This window comes from Oculina patagonica, chromosome 3, assembly GCF_052425735.1.
Source record: "Oculina patagonica isolate OP01 chromosome 3, crgOcupat, whole genome shotgun sequence".
NCBI lineage: Eukaryota > Metazoa > Cnidaria > Anthozoa > Scleractinia > Oculinidae > Oculina > Oculina patagonica.
Window position 1 is genome coordinate 15,433,457 of NC_135760.1, and position 27,732 is coordinate 15,461,188.

General features: G+C 37.8%; 3 protein-coding genes across 3 annotated transcripts; 1 reads left to right on the top strand and 2 right to left on the bottom strand.

The window, feature by feature from the left end:
• Positions 1–1,051: 1,051 nt before the first annotated feature.
• On the bottom strand, positions 1,052–7,384 carry LOC144646932 (protein phosphatase 1D-like). The gene is made up of 4 exons (XM_078506646.1): positions 6,828–7,384; positions 4,257–4,607; positions 2,985–3,195; positions 1,052–2,308 (listed from the first exon to the last, which is right to left on the bottom strand). Exons 1-4 carry the CDS (start codon positions 7,123–7,125, stop codon positions 1,900–1,902), a joined length of 1,269 nt encoding a protein of 422 aa, XP_078362772.1. The 5' UTR covers positions 7,126–7,384; the 3' UTR covers positions 1,052–1,899.
• A 1,103-nt stretch (positions 7,385–8,487) lies between these two features.
• On the top strand, positions 8,488–14,275 carry LOC144646939 (phosphoenolpyruvate phosphomutase-like). Its single transcript, XM_078506655.1, has 7 exons — positions 8,488–8,602; positions 10,099–10,148; positions 10,287–10,383; positions 11,277–11,600; positions 12,488–12,675; positions 13,436–13,612; positions 13,766–14,275. Exons 1-7 carry the CDS (start codon positions 8,545–8,547, stop codon positions 13,847–13,849), a joined length of 978 nt encoding a protein of 325 aa, XP_078362781.1. The 5' UTR covers positions 8,488–8,544; the 3' UTR covers positions 13,850–14,275.
• Positions 14,276–17,378: 3,103 nt separating this feature from the next.
• On the bottom strand, positions 17,379–27,281 carry LOC144646941 (syntaxin-1A-like). The gene is made up of 11 exons (XM_078506657.1): positions 27,160–27,281; positions 26,904–26,996; positions 26,708–26,807; positions 24,508–24,582; positions 23,872–23,951; positions 23,313–23,421; positions 22,889–22,962; positions 22,482–22,619; positions 21,654–21,764; positions 20,783–20,863; positions 17,379–19,555 (listed from the first exon to the last, which is right to left on the bottom strand). Exons 1-10 carry the CDS (start codon positions 27,190–27,192, stop codon positions 20,786–20,788), a joined length of 891 nt encoding a protein of 296 aa, XP_078362783.1. The 5' UTR covers positions 27,193–27,281; the 3' UTR covers positions 17,379–19,555; positions 20,783–20,785.
• Positions 27,282–27,732: the final 451 nt, after the last annotated feature.

Here is a 27,732-nt window from a genome sequence, read left to right on the forward strand (position 1 = left end):
AAACGTCTTAGTTGTGAAGCAGTTGTATTGCAACTCTGTCAGCTTTTAGCACACCCGTCGTCCCCACGGTTTTTTTCTCATAGAAAAGTACCACAGCTAACATTGTTAATAATTGGTATTTTTTCCTCTTTAAATGGTTCATTAAAACTCGGTTTCAGGAAAGTGCGGTCGATGTGTGTGCGTGGGTTTCGTTTCGGAAACCACCTTTGTAAGAAAAACCCTTGGGAACATGAATGGAAGCAGACCATTATTCTCACAACCAAATAATGAAAACAAGGCGGTGTGTGTCATAGATAGGTGGAATCTCGTCGCTTCCCGCCCGTAACGTTTCCGTCGCTTCCCTTTTGAATCCCGTGGAAAAGAGAACCTTCAACGTTGGTTCTTCCATTGTTGTGTATATTTTGCTTATAATACACGATTACGAGCGGGTTCATCTTAAAAAAAAAGAAAATTATTCTTGACTTTTGGCTTAAAAATCGGGACAACTCGCCCTAGTTGAAGTCAATACACCTCTGATTATTCGTCAATGAAAAACGCGAAGGACCTGTTGATTCGAAGAAACGTTATCCCTGATAGGAGGCCGAGTACCCTCTCCCACCGCGAGCCTTCTTTTATAATACCAAACGTTTACATGAGAAAAGTTCTCCCTGCCAACCAAGCCAAAACTTGGCCCTTCCGGTTTCACGTTTGCCTGTATGTCCCAATGTTTCTATTGTTTACATGGAAAAAGAGTTGGCTTGCTCCCCCTGCGCCGCCGGGTCACCCCACCTTTAAGGTGAATGTCCCTTCACCCAGGGTTACCCTGCCCCGATTCCGCATGTAAACAGCACGATGCTTTTATTTTTCAAATGCATGAAAAAGTTTTCTTCCTACTATGGACAAAACCTTTTTTTTTTATTCAGGGACAGGAAGTGGTTAGTTTTGGGTCGTAATCCTATGCAATCAGCAATTTCCTTCCCTTTGAGAACGAAAGGCCGTGAAATCGCTCTATTGCTAATTATTTAATAAAAACAGAAACCCATTCTGATAAAAATAAATACCGTACTCTGTATTGTGCTAGAAATTAGATTTTTTATTTCCCTTGTTTTTTTTTTTCTGGTCCTGCCACCAACTCGCTTGCTAATAAATAATTTAACATTCGTCACATTTGGTTAAGACTTGCATATCGATTTCTTTATGGAAATAGCTCACTGATTATAAATTATTTAGTTCTGTTCTTGACTCGCGTTATTCTTCATTTCGCGTTTTTTTATTCAGTTATTGGTACAGTAGCCGGACACTTCTTTTTCCCACTCATAACGTGATTAACTCGGTCAAGAGATCAACTCGTTAAGGTTGGACCGGGGAAACTATCCTGCTTAGTACTGTACAATGCAATGTAATATTATTAGGTTTCGCCAAGTTATTTTTATGTTGATGAAAGTGATAACTATAGAGCTTCAATGAAAAAGATCCCCACTACAACGTAAATTATTATTCCGTATGCTAAAATAAGAAAAATTTCAGTATCGGTGATATATTTCTATAGAGTACTGTGAAAAGCGCGTTACCCTACCTACCGAATACATTTAGTACATTTATATTTAGTTTTTTTTTTTACATATTTAAATCGAAAAGCTCACGTATGCAGTGCATTTACTATGTACAATATATACAATTTAAAAATTCATTCTTGCTTTTAAAAACTCCGACAAAATACCCCGTTGAAACAATTTTCCAAACCAATTTTACCACTAACAATCTACGTTCTAGCTAAAATAGTAACCAATCACATAAGGCCGCTTGTGCACGTGACCAAGTTCGAGAATCTTAAAATAGATTTTCGAAGAGTTGAACGGTTAACGGGTAGCGACTCTCCGTGGTGATTTTCTCTTGATGCCACTAAATAAACGTGGACATTCACGAGAGACAATTCGACACCACCGGCGAAGAATGGCCATTGCTTAGTGGATTGAACGGTGACAGTTTTTCAGGTGAACTTCCAGAAGACTTGTTCGAACTGAGATTCACGCAAGAAGTCAGTTGCATTGGGTCCGAACAACGAAACGCCAGTTTTCTAACTAGCGTTGGTTTTTCACTAGACAACGCAGTTGGGTCTTGGTTGGGTGTTTTGTCGCTGTCTTGGGAAGAGTCCGTAGATTCTTTAGTTTCAGTGTCCGACTCCTCTTCGCTCTCAGGTGTTTCCAGTCTAGGCATTTTATTAACCGGTTCTCCCTGTTCGGCCTCCTCAAAGTTTACCACTATGACACTTGTATTATCCGCTCGAAGGTCCCTCTCGCGCCATCTTGACAACGCGCGCTGAATCAGCCTGTTGAAGAGAAAATCAATTTATTAGCAACTACATCATTGTTGAACATAGCCTGAATTTCAGACGTCTTCCTCTGTCGTCTTTTCTCGTGAGCGCGCGACCAGAGGAAGACGTCTGAAATTCAGGCTATGTTGTGAAAACCTGCAGCAGAATCGGTTTTCATCCTCTATGTTGCACGTTATTTCTTTTGAACAATTCACGTTTGATTCGTTCACTAATTCTAATACGCGCCAAAAAAAATTGCGCGAAATTTAAACACGCGAAAATTAATATTTTAAATCAAAACAATACAAATTTTAAATGCTTGGAACTGCAACTATTTATCCTTGAAAATATATTTTCGTCTTGTTTTCGACTAGCACCCTTCCTCTGATTACTGTTTTTTTTTTTAGATTGGAAATCGGCCAAATTCTCTTTAGAACAGTCACCAAAGTTTCCGTTTGCAGGCTCTTTGTAGTTACATTGATCCAGACCTTTGTACATTTCCAGTAGTTCCTTAGTCTTTGACAACTGCTCAAGAAAACACTGACAAAATCGCGAAATTTAATACACTTTTGCTCTAATTTTTCATGCAATCGCGAAAATGAATACTCGCGAAATTAAGCTCCCGAATATTCGCAAAATTAAGTACGCGCGAAAATTAAGGTAGAAGGACCAAGTCCAGCATTATTCTTACCTGTGTGACACGTCTCCTCCTTTTAAAAGGTCATCTTTGTCGAAATGGTAAACAAATTTAACCGCTTCTTCGACTCTCATCACCCCCCACAGGCCATCTGATGCAATGACCAAAAACTTGTCGACACCAGGGGTGATCTTGTACACACGAACGTCGGGTACTGGGGAGACTATAAATTCACCTCTGTAATAGTCGAAACTCCACAGATCTCCTGTACAAGTCAAGTGATGAAATGAAATGTTAGTTTCTTAGCTATTAAGTTTCTTATTTTGTTCTGCTGAATAACGACAATCTAAGCGTAATTGTTGTGCGTTAAAAACCTATAAAGGGCCCCTCAGTTGCATTTATTAAACACCAGACGAAAAATCGCCGGAAAAATCAGTGATTCTTTAAAAGTTTAAAATTATTTCAACCAAAGGCGTCGATTGGCTGTATTCTTGCAAGCGTTTTGGTTTCGTTAATTTTACAAGTGGTGAAAGATCTGCAAACTTTTTGTTGTTTAAAGAAAACGTAAATCAGTATAATGTGCGAGACTCGTCTTTTAGGGACGGACCATTATTTTTTTTGGAGGGGGGGGGGGATGAAAAATATTGAAAAAAAATTGTTTGCAGGGCCTGGAAAGACAAAATAAATTGTTTGCAAACACGATATGTATAACAAAAAATAGTAAGAATTTAGAAAAAAATGTTTGCAGAGGTGCATAAACTTAAAAAAAAAGTTTGCAGAGGAAAATTTTTCATCCCCCTCCCCCCTCAAAGAAAATAATGGTCCGTCCCTTATGTTGCCTTTTTTCAAGCATTCGCGAAATTTGGTTTCGCACACCTGCGAACCGACGCTTGATGTTGTCTTTGAAAAGCTTTGTAAATTGAAGCCGCCATGCATTTAATAACACAACTGTTCTACTTTTGATCGGCTTTTAGGTACGTTTACTTTGTTGTGACACAAATGCGGCCTTTGACTCAAAAGACAAAGTTGCGGGAAGAAAAGGCGGTTTTCGTGCATTTTCATCTTTGCATATTGATATAATTGACCGCGCATACAAAGCCATTGCGACGTTATATCCATCTTGACAAAACGACATATCTTTGCTCCGACGAAGGGCTATAAACACTCGAAACGTCAGCTTTTAAAAATTTGCTACAGTGGTTTATTTCGGTCGGTCCATTTTTCATATCTCAGGAAAGACGCTGTTCAATAGATAAAAGTGAAATATGGACCACAGCTTTAGAAGAAACCGTTCTAACATGGCAAACAAGACGTTTTGTTACTTGCCAAGTGCTCTTGAAATCGCCAAGAAGGGCACTGATTCCGTCTGGGTGCTTCTTCTGACAGGTCCCTTGTGGCCATGATGGACGGGCCTCTTCCATGCTACCCGTGGCACACCGTTCCGAGAGAGGACCTTTCCACCAAGGGACTCAATTCGAATCCTTTCCGACGGAACGTCGGGTTTATGATCAGCGGTAAGAGGCACGGCTTGAAGTTTTTTCTCCTTACTCAGTCTCCCGAGTGCTGCGCCTGAATCGCCCACGTGTGCTATGTACAGCGTTCTACCCTTGAGGATTACAACAGTTGCTGTGGTCCCGGCTGTACTTGGAAGTCCGTGTCTTGTGCGAGGCCAAGAATCTGACGAAGGACAATTTAAAATTATAATGATAAGCTTTTTTTCACTGAAAAGTACTCTCTGAACTATCGTTAAGTTCCGAAAGTAACTCCCCAACCGCTAAAGTGGCGACCCTCGAGAGGAGCAATAAAATTCATATGTTGTTACCAATTTCTGACGTTTAATAGCGACCCCTCCCCTCTTCCCCCAAGAAGATGCCGACCTAAAATGCAAGTAGACTTTTTAGGAAATAACACATACCAATAGAACATGACTCTCTTCTGATATCAATTCTTTTAAAAAAGGCAGAAACCGAAAAAGGTTTCTGAAACCGCGGAAGCACCCCCTCCCTGAAAGTTGCAATAGAAAAAAGCTACATGTACTACAATCCTTGCACATGCGAGAAATGAGCTTTCTTTAGGAGTATATGTAATGGTCCTGCCTTCTCAAAAGAAAACCAAAAAAGTTTTATGAGTCACCACAGTTCTTTACGCTTTTTAGCCAGAATGAAGTTTCCCGGGCGAAACGCCGGAAAAAAAAAAAAAAACAGATCACGGGTTATGATCAGGGCCAGGTCAAGGCATGCCAAGAGGCTAAGCTTTTGTAACGCAGTGGGAAATGTAAAGATGTTTGCCAGGGTTTCTAATGTATTACGCAACGGGCTTATCTGCGGATTCTGAAAAGTTTAAAGACGACTTTTCTATTGTTTTTTTTTCCCAGACATTCTCAAGTGTTTGGGTATAGTTCTACAGCACAACGGGTGGCGCTTATTTTATTGTCAAAGAAATTCAGTCTGTTTTATTGTGAACTGGCAAAACAAACAAAAGAAAAACAAATACACTCCCCCGCCGGTCCCTTAATATTTTCTCTTCTTCGTAGGTCAATTTTCCCTTTCCCAAATCAGTCACGAGCGTGCAAAATGAGCTTGTCTGTTTTATGCAAACTAGGAAAAACTGTGAAAAAATGTCGTAGCGTGTCGCAGCAAATATCCATAGCAAGAAAAGTCGCACGAACGTTGTCAAGTGCGACAGCGCCACAAATATGTGGATTTTAATTTTTCCAATGTTTATCATCCAGAATTTTTATTTTTTTAGTCGGAATATTTGTTCTTTCTGCTGGTGGACTATTTAATTTTCACCTCAGTCTTGTAATTGTCTAGCACTCCCCATGAGGCAAACTATCGCCCCCGAGAGGTTGGCATTCTACTAGGGTAAAACCAAAAATCTGCTATGAAAAGTGACTCCTTCTCAAAACGATTGCAGAAGAAGACAAGTAGCGCTAATACAAGTGATAGAATGGGAAGCGAGGCTGTGCTACAGCGAGCGATCCGCCGGACTCGCGGGACGTTTTCGAGGGAAAACGCAGGCTTAGATCTGAGTACAGTGTGAGTAGTAGAGTTCAGTATCGACAGTTCAGCTGTACAAAACGTGGCGGCAAACCGGTATTTAAATTTTGTTCATCGCAGATTTGCTCGTTCGAAACACATCTTCATAAGAAAACAAAGCGTGACAAGCTTCTATAGAAAATCCTGTTTGATGGACAGGTGTCATCAGCGTGTCACACTGCAGAGCAGAGGCGTACAGGTATTCAAAACAATAGCTTGTATTTCTTACTTCCGGTCACAGATGAAAAACCGCAGAAATGTTTTTTTTTTCGTTTTAGGAAACTTTTTTCCGTATCCCAATATTACAGCACTCTCGCAGTCTCATCTTAAAGTATGTAAAATCAATATCAAGACAAGTTGTGACGCAATAAGTTAATTATCGATTATAATCCTTCTAAATAAAGCAAGATATTTCAATAGTGTAGCTTACAATAATAGTATTAAATCTAGTCAGTTGGTGGCACTGTTAACGATAACACATTTAAATTCCGTCCTTTTTCGAAATGTATTCTTTAAAGAGACTCTCGTAGGCTTTTTTTACTATATGCTAAATCGTGTTTCCTTTGAAGCTTTGACTAGTGTCAAGAAGCATGTGTGTTTTGCATATGAAAAGCGGAGCTAACAGAAACAACGGGATAAAATTACCGAGTCGCTTCAAACGTCACGAATACCGAGCGCATAATTTTGGCGGGATAATTACAAACTACCAACTTATCTATGATTTTGCACTGCGATCGAGAGAGAAATAAGCCCTACTCCTTAAATGCCATGCTCGGGCGCGATCGCTGATGTTTGTTTCGTACCACACGCTTTAGAACGGCGAAGGAAATATATCGAAAATGAAGTTACTGCTACTTACCTATCTGCTTCCACATTGCGCGGTGTGTCGCCATAAATCCATCCTTTATGGCCCTGATAACACGGGACGTTTCGCTGGAATAGAATCCTTTCTGTTGCTTTATCGTGTCCCATAAGTGTTCCCGGGCGAAAATGGCCGCGTCTCGTCCACCGTGGCCGTCGAAGACCGCGAAAAATGCTTGCTCCGGATCTCGATCGAACACGACGCGTTTAAAATCTTCCATTTCTTTTCTTCCTCCCTGATTCGCTTGGCCGTTTACCCGAACGATAATCTTCCTGGTTTTCGTCTTCTTGGACATTTTTGACTGTGTTCAAGGCTCGCACCGCTTTATATAGATGCAAACTCTGGCGAGCAATTTGTAATTTGCCCGCTCTCATGAATGTTTCATATTTTCCCTGAATACGCAGCTGTTGATTAATTTGTCAGTTTCTGTTTGAAACAGACCAATCACCGCTCAGATCGAAGTACTCGTAAATATTGAATTTCTGATAACAGCCAATGAACACGCGCGCTGTTTTGCTATGAAAATCACACGAGCCCAAACTTGCCCGGTTACGCTGGACTCTTCTCTACAATTTTAATGTTACGTCGAAATGATGTCATAATCTACGAGTCTTCGAATTTGAGCAAGTTCGAACTTGCCTAGATTGTGTATTAAACCACGAAACATGCGAATATAAACAATTGTTTATCTGGAATAATTTTGGACAAGTTGGTAATTTAATTTTGTAACCAGTTCAGGCAGGCTACGCCGTTTGCGATCCGTCGTTAAATTTTCGAGAAAAATCTGTTTTTACAAAGTCACATAGATCTGGTAACATAGAAAGCTTTCCGTCAATAACCAAAGTCGGCGAAAAATTAGTTCAACATCTTCATGCCGCAAATATGAAATACCCATTTTTGCATCAATTTTTATGGCTATATTATTCGAAGACGAGTGCGCCCCACCCCCTCCCGAAAAATAACCCTAAATTTATAGTCTTATAGATATCATGCTTCCAAATTGGCGCACCAATTTTTATACCAAATGCAGGCCAAATGTAGCCTGAAAAGATTAATATGCCCACATTTCAATATGAGAGCATCGACACCCTTGGATACCATACTAGCTAGAAATCATTACATGCCCTTTATATTTTCGAGCCTGCCTCTTAATCTTCCTCATACTAGTACTCTGGCGATTCGCACTTTCTGCGAAGACGCACGCCGCTCCCCCCTGATCTGAGGGCTGAGGCGGCGTTTTTTAATAGACAATCGTCTCGTTTTCCTTCCTGGTTCACCGACGCAGGAAGTCGGAAGTACAGCGAGAAGCGACCTTTTCAACTAAAAAGAATTTACAGGAAAGTGATCAACATCCTCCACCTCAGCTCCCCAAGCGAGTCGATGTGTGGCAGAGAGTAACGGAGGGGAGGGGGGTTCCAAATATACAAGCTCGTCTGCCAGGCTGAAAAATGATTGCCGCGTAAGAAGCTAAAAGAAAATGTTCTGATTATATTTTTTATATCATCTCACGTGCATTAGCGGTAGGGGCTTAAAGTTTTAAGAAAAGAATGCTAGGGAAGGAGAAAAAGAAAGATTTGGCGATCCCCCTCCTCCACCCCCATGATCACATCGACTACCCGTTAGTTTCCAGTCCTTTTCCAAATATCCATAGTATCAACTGATAGTATCGTGTCTTCTGCACTTCATTCGTTACGGTCAATTATCTTCTAAAATCATGTTTCTTCGACGAGTATTTGGTCGGCTATCCACTTCTTCACCTTGTCAACTTACAGGTAAATTTATGATTTCTTTTTTAGACGAAAAATCTATGGTTAAATAACACATCGACGAGTTTATAGGGGTACATGATACAAAGCTTTACACATGTACAATTTTGCTTTGTGTGCAAACATAGCCTAGCATGAAAGATGAAGTGCCTCAGGGTATATTGTTTAAGGTTTATAAAGTTCGGCTTAAGGTTATATTGCTTGAGATTCTTTTTTACCACAGCGTAAACTTGTTAAGCTTGTGTGCAGCGCGGGTTTCTGTTTTGAGCGCGCAATCTTTGATCTTCGATTTGACATTTTACCGGTCGGCTACCGGCACCAGTGCATTGCTAAATGTTAACACATACAATTCCTTCAGTTTCGTTAAACGGAAAACCGAATCAAGCTCCTGATAAATCACTATTTTATTTTGTTTTCTGGGGCTTTTACTTGTAAAGGATACATTTTTACGGTAATTTTATGGCTGGATTGTATGTAAACAATACACGTGTGTACATGTAAGTGACACCTCCCTCTTGGGGGCAGGGTGTAACTGAACAAGAACACTGGAAGCTGCTATTAATTTTTAACTTTCAGTAAAGGCCGATTTACACGGTACGATTTTGTCGCATGCGACATGCTTGCGACATGCTTACGACAGGCCTACGACACGAATTGTGTCGTGTAAATTAAACCTACAACTCGCCTACCACTGTCGTAGGCGTGTTGTAAGCTTGTCGCATGCGACAAAATCGTATCGTGTAAATCGGCCTTAAGAGACCACTTTGCGTAAGGGGGCATTGAGATATCTGTTAGCGCACCACATTTCTAATCTGCTTTAAGCAGGCAGTTCCCATAAGGTGGTGTACCCTCACCCTAGCCCCTTATGGGAGACTGTTCAATTGTTGTTGCTGAGGACAACACAATTCTTTGTGAAAAATGTTTTTCTTTTATCAAAGACACACAAGTTGTTTGAATCTAAACAAAAGTAATCTCAAAATAAATATTTTGAATGAAATTAATTTTCTGACACTGTGAAATATTTTTATTATGAGTTATACTTTTTCAAAGACAGGGCTTTCCAGAGAGGGACTGCAACAATTTTGCATGATATTTATTGAGTATGTTTATAATGAAATAAGATATCCACCAAGCTCAGCATTTCTTAAGAAATAGTCACTAGCAATTTCATTTAAACATGAATTTTAGGTGGTGAATATTTATGTAAGCAAACTGGATAGAAAAATTTACTAAGTGTTCTTGAGGAAATATTTGTAGAAAATATTTTTTACAGACTGAGGTACTTTTACATACAAAGTAAAGCTGGTCACATTTTAGGATATTTATTGATACTTGTCTAAAAATAATTTTAATGTATCATGTGATAGCTGTCCAAAGTTCACTTGAATACAGTAAAATCTTTTGTATAATTTATGAAATTAAAGGGCAACATGCCTTTTTATATCTATTTTCCCTGTTAGCACTGGAATATGACTAATAAAAATGTTGACATTTCTTTTCAGAAAAAATTGTTGCACGATCATGTTCATCACATACTGCCAACAAACCAAAGGTATTATTTAAGTCTCAAATGAAATTATTTAACAAATTCAGCTGGAAGTATAGAATTTTTCGAAAGCAGCACTTGTTGCAAATCTTCATTTTCATTTCATTAACCATTTTATTAACCAGTTCTTTAATTTGTTTTTAGAAAACAACCCAGCTTAGGAAGATGTTGGAATCACCGGAGTTAGAATTCATCATGGAGGCTCATAATGGATTAAGTGCTAAAATAGTGGAAGAGGCAGGTAAATGTCTTGGGGGAGGGGTGGGTTGCTCAAGTTTGTACAAATGACCTTGCAGTAACTGCCGAAACAAACTAACAAATGATAAATAAATGAAAATGATTATGGCCTACAAGTTCATTATTGTCTGAGTCTTTTGATAATACACAAATGCTGAAATTCAAAGCAATGTAAAATTCAGTTGTCGGTTGGTTTTTTGAATTTCAGAGTTTTTTTGTTACTATATAGACTGCAAACAGTCTCTCCTTTGTGGGGACGAACGCGATTTATTGAGCAAGCACGATATACAAGCAGTGGCAGAATAGTACGGTTGCCAGAAGGAAAGTGAAAAGATGCAGCTCACGGCTTTGCCTCTTGTATATCACGCTCATCACGCTTTGACATTCGTCCCACAGAATAAGATACAACCAAAATGTAACACGTTCGGTTTAGTCTACTAGCAGGAGACACAGGAGATGGCTCTTCAGGAGTTAATCTATCGTGCTTTAATCAAGTTTCTTGCTTTTGTGATCTCACACGTTCAGTAAGCTCTCGAGAGTATATAATGTATAAGTAATGCCAATCATATTATAATCAAATGTCACATGAATCATATCAATGTCAATAAACAATCTATTGTGTCCATATTGTAACACAAAAGATGGTTAAAATTTCAAGTACTTATTTGAGAATGCTGTAATAAGAACAAATATGGTTTTACTATAATTGAATATTATTCTTACATTGTACAAATAAAATTATTTTAAAATGTAACATTTCTTCTGATTTTCAGCATTATGCTGTTTTATGTGTCAGATGACATTTGAATTACAAGTCTCAGCAAATTAAAGAATGCTGCACTATAAGTTAATTGATTCACATTAACAAAACTAGACAGTGATATGATCACTTTTCAGGTTTTAAGGGTATCTGGGGTAGTGGCCTGTCAATATCAGCCCAGCTAGGAGTGCGAGACAGCAATGAAGCATCATGGACTCAAGTTATGGACGTTATGGAGTTTATGAGTGATGCCACAGACATCCCAATATTACTGGATGCTGATACTGGTTATGGCAACTTCAATAACGCTCGACGATTGGTGACCAAACTTGAACAGAGAGGCATTGCTGGAGCCTGTCTTGAAGACAAGCTTTTCCCAAAGACAAACTCATTGTTGGATGGCAGGGAGCAGCCTCTGGCAGACATTGATGAGTTCTGTGCAAAGATCAAAGCTTGTAAAGGTAATGATTGCCCTTCATTAATTTGTTTCGATGGTGTCCTGAGAATTTGGCAATTTAAATTTATTAGTTTAATATCCCCCAGTTGATGAGTTTCTTTATTCTTTCACTTTTTAGGAGACTGTGAAGAAATTAGATTTTGATCACTGGGGTTGGGAATTAACTGTTTTGGTCACAGGCTTCCCAAGCTCAAAATTTGTCTTTTTGATGTGTTTTGAGAGCCCTTCGGGCGGCCGACTCTATATACGTGGTGTACGGGACAGCTTGTGTATAATTTATAGAGAAATGTATCATAATGGGAAAATCACGGGTTCTCTAAAATCGGGTAAATAACTATATATTTTGAAATAAAGTTTACCTACCTCAAATGTGTCGCTTACTTGTGTCTTGTGCCGAATTTGAAGCCATTCCGACGCCATTTAGCGAAGTTATTCGAAGTCGTTGTCTCTCCTTTAGAAGCTTGAGCTTGGGAAGCCTGTGTTTTGGTTTAGCTTGGCTTAGTTTCTTGCCCCTGGATGGGGGATAACGCCAGGATTGTTTAAGACTAAAAAAATTAATTTCTTCCAGCTAAACAATAATTTATTTATTTATTTATTTATTTATTTAGTATACAGCCAGTTTCAATACAGGACTATCTTCTCAAAAGTATTTAAAGGAGCTGCGTCGTGGACAACACATTTTGAAAAATTTTGCAAAGTTTTTCAAAATTGTCTTGATCTTATTACTCCTTTGTTGTTTTTCTGTGTTAAAAAACTATTATTTTGAAAGGAATCAGAAAATGACTAAATATACCATGGCATTGCTCCTTTAATTTCTTATTGCTTCTTGTGGGCAAAATTAATGTCAGTTGATCACTAATTAAAGTACTTTGACATTCCATGTTCCTTCAGATACACAGTCAGACCCAGATTTTTGTATTGTGGCAAGAGTTGAGGCATTTATTGCTGGTTGGGGTCTGGATGAAGCACTCAAGAGGTCTGAAGCTTACCTTAATGCAGGAGCAGATGCAATCTTGATGCACAGCAAAAAATCTGATCCTTCTGATATTGAAGCCTTTGTGAAGGCCTGGAATAACCAGGTACACTGATGTTTTATCTATACAGTCAAACCTCTGAGTCTGCTTATGGCCACGTCCCAAATAGCAACCTCTCTATAATACCAGGGTGTTGTTCCCAGCCATGCACTAATCAATACATTAGAAACCTCAGTTCAGAGTACTTGTAAGTACAAGATCCAGTATGAGTGCACTTTCGAATTTCAATCCAATTACGTCCCTATAGCCCTCACTCCTCCCTGTTGCTGACCAGTTGAAAAGAATTCTATCAGTACGAGATTGGTGTGAAATATGATAATCAAAGCATAAGAACTAGGTTTAAAAAGTCGTACTCGTACCAAATCTTGTACTCGTACTCCGATCTGAAGGTCCCTGTTTACTCTTTCAGTTTATAAATCAGTCCCTGCAACAGGCACCTCTCTCCATTGGCCACTTAATTTATTCTGTCCCCAGCATAGAAATTGTGGAGAGACATTCAACTGTAGTACTGTTGGTCCGGTCTATAGGCATGTCCTTCCACTGCACTCAGGCACACATAATTTCTCACTCTTTGTCACACACACACTTGTACCTCACCGTTACTTCGTCACGCATCTGTCTTTCACTCGTTATGGCATTGCATAGCCACTCACTGATACATTAGAAATCTTTGTCGCAATTATTTATATTTTTTCCACATTGTGAACACTAATTGTTCTGTACTGCTGCAGCTCAATAAAAGTTTGATATTTTTGATTGTCCTATTGCTTGGCTAATGAAAGAACAATGTGTTTATGATTGACAGGGCCCAGTAGTGATAGTCCCGACCAAGTATTACACCGTACCAACAGACCAGTTTAGGGATTGGGGAGTATCTCTTGTGATCTGGGCCAACCACAACATGAGGGCTGCAATATCAGCTATGCAGGATGTCACACAACAGATCTACAAGGACCAGTCATTAGTCAATGTCGAAAAGAAGGTGAGAAACAAACTGATACTCATATTATTACAGACAAAATGGCTGAGAATCACTCTGCTTAAGAAGTAAGACTAACTTGAAACACATGTCTACTGAAATCTTGACCATTTATAGCTATATATAAAATATTTTAATAAATATCTTTGTTTGCAGGTTGTAACAGTGAAGGAAGTTTTCCGTCTACAAAAAGATGACGAATTAAGAGAAGCAGAAAAGAAATACCTGCCTCAAAAATAGAACTTCCTAGTAGAAATATTTCATGATCTTTCAAATGACCTAGTTAGATATGTCAAAATGTTACTATACTAAGGCTCTGATGGCTATACATTTCTATCATTACTGCGTCTTTGAATAACACATTAGCGATAAAGTTCCAAACCTAAATAAAGATTGCCTTTTTTGGCTGCTGTCAAAATAATAATAATTAACAATCAACAAACCTTGAAAGAAAGAAACAAAATGGATCAAAACCTACAAATCACACTTTTCGAGAGGTCTGCTAAGATGACTGACAGCAGCAAAAAATGCAACTGTTGATTGTCTGAGCATAGTTTTTGTTATTGAAAGGTGAAGTAAACGGCCAAGAAACTAGCTGCTTTTAAATTCTTGAAACAATGATGTAACAATAATATATTAATAAAGGGATGAAACGATTTCTAAAAACATGGTCATAAATAATAAATAATAATAAATATGTGTTTATAGTGGTCATGCACTTAGCTTCATATCTCAACGAGATAGCTAGTTTACAGGCATGCCACTGAAACAGAGGAAACAAATAATTTTATAAATGAACATAACAAGGTTAAAAATCCCAACTGGCAGGAGGCAGACCAGTTGGCTATATACAAAGCGTGGTCGAGGATTTGAACTCGGGACAGCCGAGAAACAAATCCAGCTAGTGGCAAGGGCAGGCCTCGAACCGGTGACCTTCGGATTACAACACCAGCGCCCTAAACCACTCGGCCACGCTTGCCTCCTCAAGCGTCTGTTTTTTTGTTCAACTGTAGTACAGTCCATATTTTGTACTTCATAACACATTCTTGGACCCAAGTAATCAAATCCTAGCCTGTGAGCAAGCTTTTTTTTTGGGTGAGCCCTTCAGACAAGCAGCTCTCAAATTTTGCATTTCAGGGCAGTTGCATTCTTGTCTTAGTTTACTTTTTAACTTTGATTTTGGTAACTTAGCCTGTTCCAGGCATTTGGCTTGTTGGGGAGTAGAGTGAAAAAAACAGGGAGTGGAAAATAAGGGGAGGGGTGTGGGGGAGAAGGCAATCTTAGAAGATCTTAAAGGGAACCTCTGTTCTAGAGGCAAGTTGACGTTGAGTTGTTTGAATTAATGCCTAAACTACAAATTTTACAGGACAGGGGAGAAACAACATTTAATAACAACCGTAAAATGGCGGCGCGCGGGAAATTTAAAAGCACAAAAATTGACAAATCAAAGGCCCAGTATTCTAATGAAAAAACGAACCCGCGACTTTAAACAACCAAAACGATTTTAGACTGTGATAAACTTATTATTTTGACCAGAACTGTTTTACAGTCGAGGTTCCCTTTAAAAACACCTCCAGGAAACAATGATTCTACCAAGGTGCAGTTGAGATACAGAATATCTCAGGAAACATAATGCCGCCAAACCTCTCCTTACGGACCCCTCCCTAATACGGCACCTCTCTATTTCAGACAATTTGTGACGTCCCAGCAAATTCTCATATATTTTCTTTCAAAAAAAGCTCAGTCAATAATACGGACCCTCTAATATGGACAACGGCCACAGAATCTCTGCCCAGGGAGCAAATTCATATAAACTTAACCCCTTTATAACAGACACTCCAGTGATCAGGTGACAATAGTTTGTGAATGTAATACAATTTCCTGTTTGTGCTTACAAAAACAACAACGCTTTATTCACCTTAGACATATACAGAATTGTGCTTAATATTACTTTTTGACAGGCAGCATTGCGTTTGAAAACAGTGGTTTGTAAAGTAACATGTAACTGAGATGTACAATGTAGTACTCTACTGATAGACAGTGTGTCTCATTGCTGCATATTACCTTATTATAGGAATATAACGAAGCATTTTAACAACGCGAACAAAATGTACGCGTAATAGAATTAACGCGAATTGTGGAAAATTTATGTTTACATGCATATAATTAACGCGAATTCTCGTGTGGTGCAGTTAATTAACGCGAATTTGTTGCGTAGTAATCTTTATAGCAAGCTGCGCTATTCCAAAGACAAAACAAGAACGTCCAACATCAGAACTTGAGGTTTAATTCCGATAAACCATACACAACAAAGATATTTAAACAGACCAAAAAGTGACTTATATTCAATGCATGGGTCCAGGGATGGAATACATCCCGTCCTGGCGCTCGCTTTCCACTGCCTCTGCTATCCCTGCAGCTTTGACGGAGAAGTAGATGACGTGTTAATATAACTTACCAGGAAATAAAGGTGTCTTAAAATAACAATGCTGTAAAATAGAGTGTTTTTAATTAACAATGACTTAAATTAAGGTACATTAAATTAACGCGAATTTTTGAAATTCGCGTTAATTACATGTATCGTACATTTCCTATAATAAGGTAATCAATTTAGATGCAGTTAAAAGAAAAGTGTGGGCCTCTTTTTAGTTACTGCACACTGTCAGTGGAGTCATAAAAGTGATGTTATAGTGGAGACCTCCATAATACGGACACCTCTCTAATACAGACACTTTGCTCTGTCTCTGAGGTTCAACTGTATAAAGTGATGTGGGGTAGGATAGAGTGGTTTTCAATCAGAGTAATCGCTCTGGCCAATAACAAAGAGCACAGACAATCCAGTGAGCCAATAAAAACTCAAGTGTAGCACAAATGTTGTTCAATGTGGATTTTAGGATATGTACATTATTGCGGGAAAATATGTTTTTCAAAGTACATAGAAAACCATACGTTTTGAGGCTGCTGCCTCTAATTCAGTGGAAAAAGTGCCAAGTGCAAATATTAAAAAAAGATTATAAAGATTTTATCCTACCGGTAAGTTTCACATTAATAAAAACTCAAAGTAACTATGTGAAGCTGATGCAAAGCCCAGGGAAAAGTGTGATAGTAAGTCTTTTGATTGGTGGAGAAAGTGGCATGCCTTTTATTGAACAAATCAGTTATGGTGGATTTCCACTAACGCGTTTTTTACGCGCGTGAAAAAAATTTTGAGACAATATATGAACGACTTGCGTAAACGTGTACGCAGGACGTTCATACATTGTCTCTAATTTTTTTCACGCACATTATCGCACGTAAAAAATTACGCGTCAGTGGAAATCCACCAAGATTAAAGATGATCTGAGGAATCAAAGCAGTGATTTATGAATTTTTGGTGTCATATATAAAAACATTGTCAAAAAATACTTGATAAAAAACAAACTGACAAAATCAAAGACTAAGGAAATTGATACATAATCAAATCAGGTTATGCCCAAACAATTCCACATACTGCCATGTCTTAATTTGACATCACGTTGCAGGGCCGTACCTCGGATTTTTTGTCTGCGGGGGCAAAGTCCACTAAACTCCGCTGCGGGGGCAAACTCAAATATAGCTACAAGAAATAGCCCAGCAAAATCAAACACTATGCTAGAAATTTAGTTTTTCTGGCAGTGGCAACTGCCCCCACCTATTAGGTACGGTCCTGCATTGCTAAATCTGCCTGCATGTCGTCATTTTTTTAGATGACACCTTCTCCATAACAACAATAAAAACTTCAAATATCATATAAAATAATTAAAATAATTTATTTTACAACTCCAAATACTTAATAATACAATGTGATATTTTCTTACTAGTTAGCTCCCCTGAATTATTACCAATCTTCACTTGGGGGAACAAGTGCATTGTTTTGAAAATAATTGTTGTAGCACTCGAAGAAGTTAGGATTCTATCCAATCAAAAAAAAATTGTCATGATAGCATGATGCAATGATAAACCTTGGTTGCTTGGCAACTTTGTGATAAAAAAACACATGCTCAGTCAGTTTTTTGATGGCACTTGTTCCCCCGACTGTCTTGTACCCAGAGCTTTGTTCCCCTTTAACCAACAATCATGAAATAAGAAGCTTGTCACAAGGTGTTACAAAATGCATATGAACAAATTCTCTCACTCAAGTAGCTTTTGCTGCCATTAATTGAGTCTCAAACAGTTGACTTCACCTTCACTACCCCACCCCCCCCCCCCACCTTAACCAGCAGATGCCTTAGGGCTGGTTTCCACTAGCGACCTAACAGTCATAAGCAAAATGGGAGTAAGTGGAAATCAAAACAACGGAAGCAGAAGCAGAATCAGAAGAAAAAGGAAACCTCCTGATCCTTCCGATTCCGATTGTGACTCAGTTTTTTTTATTTCCACTAGAACATAAGGCTCTTTACACTTCTGAATCTAACTGCGCTTCTGATTACATGGCTAGTGGGAACCAGCCCTTCACGTTTGTGCTCATGCTGTCTGGGTGTACAGAAAGTTCAGGGAGTCTACTCAAAATTACACATCATTACTCTAGCCATCTAGCCTAACAGGTTCTAAATTTCTAAGGTATCCACTCTATTCATATTTATTGTGTGAATACACAATCACTTGCCATATAAATACAGGGGGAAGAATAGATCTGGTAATACCATCAGTCTGACTGACTTGAAAATACATAACTCTCGGTTTTTTGATGTCATCATTGAAAACAATTTGCAATGCACGGCAAAAAAGAACAAAATTTCAACTACAAAAATAAGGAGCAAAGTAAGCCACTAAAGTAACATAATGTGAACTTTGGCAGAAACTGTTGGCCTCGAATTCTTTCCAACAACTATGTAATGTATAAATAGGCCAATCTGCCATGATTAATTTCATATTTCTAACTACGATTTTTGAATCAAAACCAGATAAAAATCTCCTTTAGTACTAAATTCCGTAATGACATAACAAAAATCGCCTAAAGAAGGCTTAGTGGTTTGAATATCCCCACAACCTAACACCTAAAACGCTTTTAATAAAACAATTACTGATACATGTGAAGTTGCCTCTGTAAATTCTCCACCATCTAGGATTTCCGGGGGGGGGGGGGGGGACTCGCATATGAAAGTGACGGGGATGCTCGTCATCTCGCTTAGGGGTGTAAATTTCGGACTTTTGGTCTCGCTTAGGGTGTTCCAGGCAAAACGCCAATATTTTTAGCCATAATGGTCTCGTTTAGGGTTACACACGAAGAAATATACAAATATAAATTCTATTCTTAGTTTTTTGGTATCTTTTAGGGGTGAAGAAAAGGTTGAGCCACACCTAGATTGGTCTCTTTTAGGGGTTCTTTTTAAAATTTTCGATTCATGAGCATCCCCGTCCGTTTCATAAAGGAGTCCTCCCCCCGGGCTAGGATTAAACCACACCCAGTTGATCAAAATTAACGCTGACTAATAAATGACTATTCTGCACAACTAATAAAATTTAACACTGTTGTTGCATGTCACACTGGACTGTGTAGTTAGAGATTCTGCCACCACTGAGCCAAAATTATTATTGTAATTTAACATCTTTATCTTAACCTAAACAAGTTGTTTTATGTTCAGACTGGATTTCAGGTTTCTTTGTCACTTTTAATGCTAATTTAACAGTTTGCAAACATTCAGATGTGCCCCGAATTCAACTTTGGCATTTTAACCCTAAATGGTGAATAATTTACTAATGAACTTGATGATAAACAAAGTGCCAACTATTCTTTTGGCCAACTATTCTTACTGAATGGAATTATTTACAGTCCAGTATAAGAATGCATTTAGTGAATTTTCTCTTCTATTTATTTTAAGTTATTGTTTCCTGAAGCTCTGTGTATCTGTTTATTATTGTTAGTTTCATGAAGATAATGTATCCATAAAAACAAAGAAATTTTACAAAAGTGTGTCATAACAAAATCTGAAAAAGAAAAAAAACAACAGGTAAAATAACTTAAAGTTTAACAGTTCAATAATGCTGTCAATCCATATTAATAATACTTTGTCTAGTTATCTTCTGAATATAATGGTTTACAACAGGTATTTTCCACTCAGGTACACATCGCCTGGGTCTTCTAAAGGCCTGGCCAAACGAAGACGCAAATAGACGCAAGTTTTCAACTTGCATCTCTGTTTGGCCAGGACTTGCATGCACTTGCGTTGACTTGCTTTCACTTTGGCCAATATCAAATTTGCACACAAGTCAATTATGCAAGTTTTTCACTGTTTGGCCAGCAAGTCTTGCTGTTTACTTCAAGTACTGAATTGCAGCACACACAGTAGCTTTGAAATGGTTTTTTTGACAACTTGCATGCACTTCGTCTCGTGAGTAAACTTGCCAGTCCATTTCGCCAGCCAACGCAAGTCTATACGCAAGTTCAACTTGCGATTAGAATACTTGCGTCCACTTGCGTTACTGTTTGGCCAGGGCTTAAGGATTAAAGCTCAATTACTGCACGGTATGCAAGGCAGGTAGTTGCTTTTGTTGCTATCTCCATTTAATACAAACTTTCCCGCCCACCTTTAGGTTTCACCTTTTTGTGTACATTGGTTGTTCTGTCATTGTGGGGTTATTGTGTTGATCATAAAAACTGAGGCCTTCCAAGGGGGTTTCTGATGTCGCTTTGTCATTTGTTTCAAACCCACTTGCCACCTATTTGGTGAGGGAAACGTTGCCGCTGTCGCAAATATACACCCTTTCAGTGTCGCTAGTTTCTGTTGGCTGTCTGTGCTCTGGAAGAAGATTGTCGCTAAATTTTAAGCTATTTTGGAGCAAAGTCGCCTGTTGCCAAAATCCCTTGGAAGGCCACAAGGCAAGGATGCATGCATCAGCTCCCGGCATAACCTCAATCACAGGGTCTCTCTCTCCCAGTCACACAGAAACCCTGGAAATGAGGTTACAGCTCCCAAAGGAAAAAAATATGAGAAAATGACAGAACATCACTGTTCAAGAATGTTGAAGTGGCCCTCTTTAATAGAAGTAGTTTAAAACAAATGAGTAAAGAAACTTATTTCAACCAAAAACCTGGAGTACTGTGTTTCTTTTGCAATTTATCCCAAAACACTTGTTTACAGAAATGTAAAAATGTTTTAAACCTCTAAATGTGCCAATATATCTCATACATATTTCAGCCAATTTCAAACATACCTGTTATCCTAAGACTGCAATAAGTATAGCGACAAGAATTGCCAATAAAACGAGCAGGCAGATAATGATTAGGATTTTTTTCTGTAGACAAACAAAAAGCGACAGTTATTAGTTGATTACATCCAAACTAACCAATGACACAGTCACAGTCAAAGACTATACACTCGCTAGAATTTATACACTCACTAGAATCTTCAGAATTGAAGGAGGTGAGTCCCCCAGAACAAAGAAGGACTTTGACTGTGACAAGTTTTTTTGCCATAAAATGTATGCCCTCGTGGGGATAAAAATGTGCCGAGACAGGGGGGGGGGGGGGGGGGAAAGGGAGATGGCAGAATACTACTGCCTCAAGTGTTTATGTTGTTTGTTTTTTTAATTTCTTTATTTGGTAGAAAAAAAAAAACACAAAAAAAGTAAAAATAAAAAAAAAAAAAGGAAAAAAAAAAGGGTGTTTGATAACTTGGCAATCATCAGAAAGTCATGAAGAAAACAATATTAATTATAAAACTTTGTCAAAAGATCAGGAGATAAAAGTCTCTCTGCAGAAGAGTTAGGGAGGTGTGGTGATGATGAGACAAATGGTTAGTAAAGTAGGATGTAGGGTCAATGTCAAAGTTCAATGTTGGCCACACAGTAACAGGAAAACTGTAATGGGAACATGACATACTGGCCCAAGGTAACCTGTGATGTGTAGGGACTGGTTACAAGAAACAAAGAAATAAGCAAGCCAGGCACTGTAACCCAATGACAGAGACAAATCATGTTTGTGACAAATGTAACCCATACCTGTACTAGATAAAAGGCTTTGTAGTTTAAAGAGACTACAGTTCATCTCATGTTATTGTAGATGGACTTATCATACAATACTCACCCGCCTTGCTTTACTTTGATACTTGACAGCTTTTTTTGTGTCACTTTTGGCTGATTGAACAAAATCGACAGCTTGTTCAACATTGTACTCAATTCTGTCGATCATCTCTCCCTGCCAATTAAAATCATTCCAGTCCATAACATAGCTTAATAAAAAAATAACAAATAAATGAATAACTGGAAGATGCACCTAAGGCCTAGTGTTTGGTCTGTAGAAACAAAATAAAACTGGACCACAACAGTTAAAATTTATTATAGAAACCTCCTTACGGTAACCTTGTTAACACAGCTAACTTATAGTTGTGCAACCACCTCTATTGACCTGAACAAAAGTCTAGTCATTCATTCTCTTCTTAACAGAACCCTTTTATTGCGGTTTTCAGTGAAATGCGAACTCTGAAATTCAAAATACAACTAACGATTGCGTTTTTCGCTGCGGTCAATCATAATTATGGCGACAGCCAATGAACCATGAAAAACAGAAACAAACAAAATGGATCGAAATCTGCCAATCACAACTGACATATTTGACCTTTTGACCCGATTGAAGTGAACTTCTGTTTCCCGAGAGGCCCGCTAAGATGATTGACGGCAGCAAAAAGCGTAAACCGTTGGTTGAGGATTGAATCGTAGAGTTCGCATTTCACTGAAAACTGCAATAAATTTGGCCATCTGGTTGGTGGCCCATTGTTGTTCAAATAAACTTGTATATTAGATTAGAACAAATAGACCTGGACAAATTTGGGAAACAAATTTAGCTAAAGATTCAACTAAACTGCATTTTTATGAAGATTAAAATTGTTGACATCAGTTTAAGCAACCAACTTACCTGGCTTTCCACCAACATGGCCATGTCGAGAAACATTTCATGAAGTTCTTGAATACTTTTCTCTAGGTTAATAATATCTCTGTGTCTAGCCTCTATGTCTCCCAGGGCTTGCCGTGCTTGTTGAGTCTCTATTACAATCTAAACACAGTAAAAAAGAAATAGATGTAGAGAAACAAAAGCTACTGTATATTATTTTAGAAGCCACTGACAGTTGATCTAGATAATTACTAACTGCAATATCATTATGAAACATGGTCAGATTGTTTTTCCTTCAAAAGCTCAACACATTTATTGCATTAAATTTAATTGGCTTGTAAATAATAAGTCTTAAACAATCTAGGAGATCTCTTAACAAGCTAGTTTGCTTTAATTGTTGTAATTGGGTGTTCTTTTTATATTATACTTACATCAGAAGTAAAAATCGCTGGATCTCCACCTTCCAGCATTTCCTCTACTTCCTCATACGTCTTAGTTTTTCCAGCTGTGAATTCACAAGGAGAAAACCCTCAAAATGCACTCTAGTAACTGACTGATTGACTGACTGGCTGACTAACCGACCAATCCACTGACCCATGGTTTGTGTTGTGTTTTTTACTGACTGACTGGCCAGCCGGCCGACCAACTGGCCTACTGACCAACCAATTGACTGAACAATGGACTGACTGACTGCTGACTGACCAAATGACTGACTGGCCGGCAGACTGGTCAACCTACAGACCAACCCAATGACTAGCTGACTGACCAACTGACTGACTGGCCGACCGACTAAACAACCAACCGACCAACTACGATGTCAATACTACTTTCTAAGAGAAGAAGCAAGCATCATACTTATTTCCAGCTGTCGTTGAATCCTTGCTTTACACTTCTCTCTGTAATCTGACTGTGTTGTGTTGTAGTCACTCATCACGTCTACAAATCTTCTTGCTAAGGTCGAATGCTAAATAAGAGTAAAAAATAGTTTAGTTTCAAACCTCTAGTGTGCGGCAGGTATCTTCCAATATCTTTTTTGGTTTTAAAATAAAAATATTTTTAATTTTTTTTAAGATTTTTTTTATTTTTTTTGAAAAAAAAAAAAAAAAATTAAAAAACCCCCCCCCCCCCCCCTCAAAAAAATATTTTGATCAGAAGAGATTTGGTAAAGCATATATACAGTACATGCAAAAACAATTAGTCTGTTATAAGTCGACGTTTCGGCACTATCGAGACGCCATTGTCAAGACTTACAATAAAACTAACATTACTTTAACAGCATCGCATATTTAATTTTATTGTTAGTCTTGAGAATGGCGTCTCGATGATGCTGAAATGTTGACTTATAACTACTATGTTTGCATGTATATATTTATTTATTAGTTTTTTAATGAATATCAAGATACAAGGTAATTACCTGACATCTTCTTATCCTTGCTTCAGCATAGTCATTATAAGATGATTCCTGGTCTTGCTGGTTTATCCTCTGTTCCATTTCTTATTGTAAACCGCAAAATGTGCAATGAGTAATTTGATATTATCTTATGTACAGTAAAAATTATATTATCGAGGTCAACGTCGGGTAACTCCCTGATTATTTGAATGTTAATTACTCATCACATAACCATAACTTATACATTAAGATATGTAATGTATGTTCTTGTAGTAGCTAGTCTGAGAGTAAGCAAACCAACTCCCAAATTTAATAGTCAAGTTTCTTAGGCTGCCCATGTTATTACTAATATAGTATTCAGTGACTTATTAGTGGATCATTCACTAACTTCTCATGCAAAGTGAGTGGCCTTAAAGTTTGTGCATTGAACTCCAAATGGAGAATTGGTACCAGAAAATTGCTGGAGAAGCTGACCAATTGTGGGAGGGGAGGGTAAAAATTGGACGGTGAAAACATATAACCAAGTCATGACTGTCATTAGGCATACAATGCAGACTGTACATTGACTTTAGTAACTGGGTTAAAGAGAGTGATGTGCTAAATAGGTTACATAGTATAACAAGATACAAGCTATAAACAATACAGGTCTGGAGTGCAAACCTTTCAAATTTGTTCTCACAGTATTAGCTGTCCTCTTTACATCATACATCAGTCTTTCCAGTTCATCTTTCACTTCTGAAAATCCATAAGCAAACACTTAATCACGTCTTTATAATTATTTTGATTATGATTCCAATGGGGGGCATCCCTAACGTGGTGCCTTGTGGGGTTTTTAGATGACCCCTCTCCACTCTTTGTTTCTAATTTTTTACATATTTTTTCTGGACATAAAGGACGAAGGATAATCCGAATAAATTCATTGTGTCCAACAATTCAGACAACAAATGAGGATCTTGATAAATAGAATGTTATATTTCGGTATAAGCTATACCATCATCAGACTAATAAAATTAACATACAAGCTACCTTATTACATGAAAATTTGGTTTTATTTTTGTTTATTTTTTTAAAAATTTATTAATATTTTTTTTTTTTTTTTTTTTTTTTAATAAAAAATAGATCTTAAATACTGTGAGTGAGGAGACGGAAACAATAAGTTTACTCAGGAGAATAGATAGAGTTCTCTGCTGGATTTTAGTCCATTGTTCAGGGAAGGTGCTAGGCGTTTGATATAATAAGCCTCTTTGTATAGAAGAAGAGTAAAACATAATAAGTGGAGTAAATAATCATAACAATAATAATAAACATAATCTGTGGAGTAAAACATAATAAGTGTAAAATAATATAGATACAGTTAGAACCCGCTTATTCAAACTCTGTTATTTCAAATTCCTGTTATTTCGAACTAAAACCCATTTCCCTTGGATTTGCCCTTCAGTCATTTAATATGGGCTATTTCGAACTCCTGCCATTTCGAACTATTTTGTGTTTCCCCTGACGGTTCGAAATAACAGGGTTCAACTGTACTACATTTTTGACCTCCCATAAGCATAGCATGCATTTTCCGCTAAAAGTCCTGTTATGAAAAATGAAAATCTCTACCTCTATAATACAAATACTCAGCTCTGTCACTTAAATATGAATTCCAGTCTGCACTGCGCAATCTCCGCTTGCAATGTTTATGTGAGTCTCACACGAAGGAATGTTTACTAGCAAAGTTAAAAATTCTGTGACAAACTTACCTTTTTCTTCATTATTAGCACCAGAGAACCTCAAAGCTATTTCAAACCGACGTTTCAGCTCATCGGAAATTCTTGAACGAAACGAGCCTTCATGTATGCTATTACCGAAGTGTAACGTTTTAATGAATTCAAAACAAAAATGAAAACAAATCCCGAGTCTGCGCAGTACGGACTGGAAATCAGCTTAAGTCTCTGTGTTGTAATAAAACACGCACATTGTACCTCATTTAGAAATATTTAATATCTCTATATGTGGTGCAATAGGAGTGATTTTACTAGTCCATGAAACAATATGCAGTTCTTAGTGTTTATAAGAATCACTTCGAAATGGTGTATTACCCGTACTCTAAAATATTTTTTATGGATTCTACCTAATAGCATAAAAAATAAATAAATGATTTGTAGTGTCAATCACATGAAATAGTTTTCACAACTATTTTAAGCAAAACATGTGTCACTGATTTCTATCGTATAATGGAATTCCAATTTCTTAAACACTCGATTTCTTGAACCATTTTTTCCAAAAAAATTTAAAACAACCAAAAGTCATTTCCCTTCCATTAGTTGAATTCTGCAATTTTTACCCCAGTTTCTCAAATTCTCAAACCAATTTTCGTTTCCCTTCGAGGTTTGAAAAATCAGGATTGCAATGTATTTTTTTCATAAATCAAGTGCACCCAATCAAGACAGGTGCATTTGAATAGCTGCATTATATAGACATTTTACACTTTGCTATTAACAATATTGCCCCTTAGAGATGTTGTTTACATTCTTACGACAACTATATTAACTAACGTGCAAATGATAACAATACACATTGAATGTTCATGACAGTTGGATTGCAGTTAGGGTACTAATCGAAAATGAAAATGAAAGAAGTAAGCTTCTTTCCGATTCTACAACATTTGTAAACTCAGAAAATAATTGCAGTTAATTATATAATTAAGCATCTGTAACCTTATACTTAAAAATTTATGTAAACTATGCTCTGCTGTAAACCAAAACTCTAAAATCGACAACAATTTGACATTTTAAGGGAAATGGTTAGCTATCGCCCTTTGAAGTTATAAAAGATGTAACATGAAGTATTAATCGATCTTAATCTTATGGTACAGTACCTTGTTCTTGTACTGCAGCGGAGAGCATCGCACTGTGCATTTTCTTGACCTGTTCCACATCTTGGGCAAGTTTATCAATGTTCCCTCGTATTGTAGAGACCTTGGATGAAGAACATTGTTTAAGAACATAAGGCAATACCAAATTAATTTCAAGTATTCACTCAGTATAAGAGCTATATAGCTATGCGGAACTTACGTGTTGGAAGAAATTATCCATAAAGGTATTTTCCACGTTAATAATAGTCGAAGGTTCATCGTAATCTTGTGTATCATCGTCGTCAACATTTCCCTGCAAAATCACACAGATTTGATCGGGTTATTTTGATCCAATCTGTCACGATTTACTCCATTGATGTATGAAAACATGAGGCGGTAATTTACTGAGTGAAACTATTGAAAAAGAACAAATTTTAAAATCGCCTGTTTTCTTTGCCACAATGATATATACTAACAGCGCTTTTTAAAGCCTCTAGACGGTCCCTCATTTTGGAAGCACGAATAAATACTAACTAAATCCAGTACAAACTCAAAACCACCTCCCCGAGATTGAATGTTGATTGAAGACAGCCTTTTTGTCAGCGGTGTGCCCCTTCGACAAAATGTACCAACTGGGGAGGGGACAGGAGAGCTACTAGTACATAAATGTCCCGTCTATGGTCTCATCCAATAAAATTCTAACTGTGAAGCGCATAGCATTGAGCTTTGTAAATGCGCTATATAAGCACCTATTTCATTCATTCATTTATAAATAGAAATGATAAATCCCGCGCTCAGTGGGACGCAAGCCAAAAAAAAAAATCCCATTTAACCAGAAGCGACTGCCTATCCCACAGAATCTCAGAAAATTTAAGCCCTAGTTTTGTCCTAATTGTCCGGCAGGAGGTGGATGTACCATTTTGCGTTTATAACTTCCGAGAACATATGGTTTATCCCCGCTACATATGGTGACCATGCATGCATATACTGCCACGAATTTGCATATTTTTGACTGTTTATTGGTAATGTTTTGATTTCTTTTAAATCAA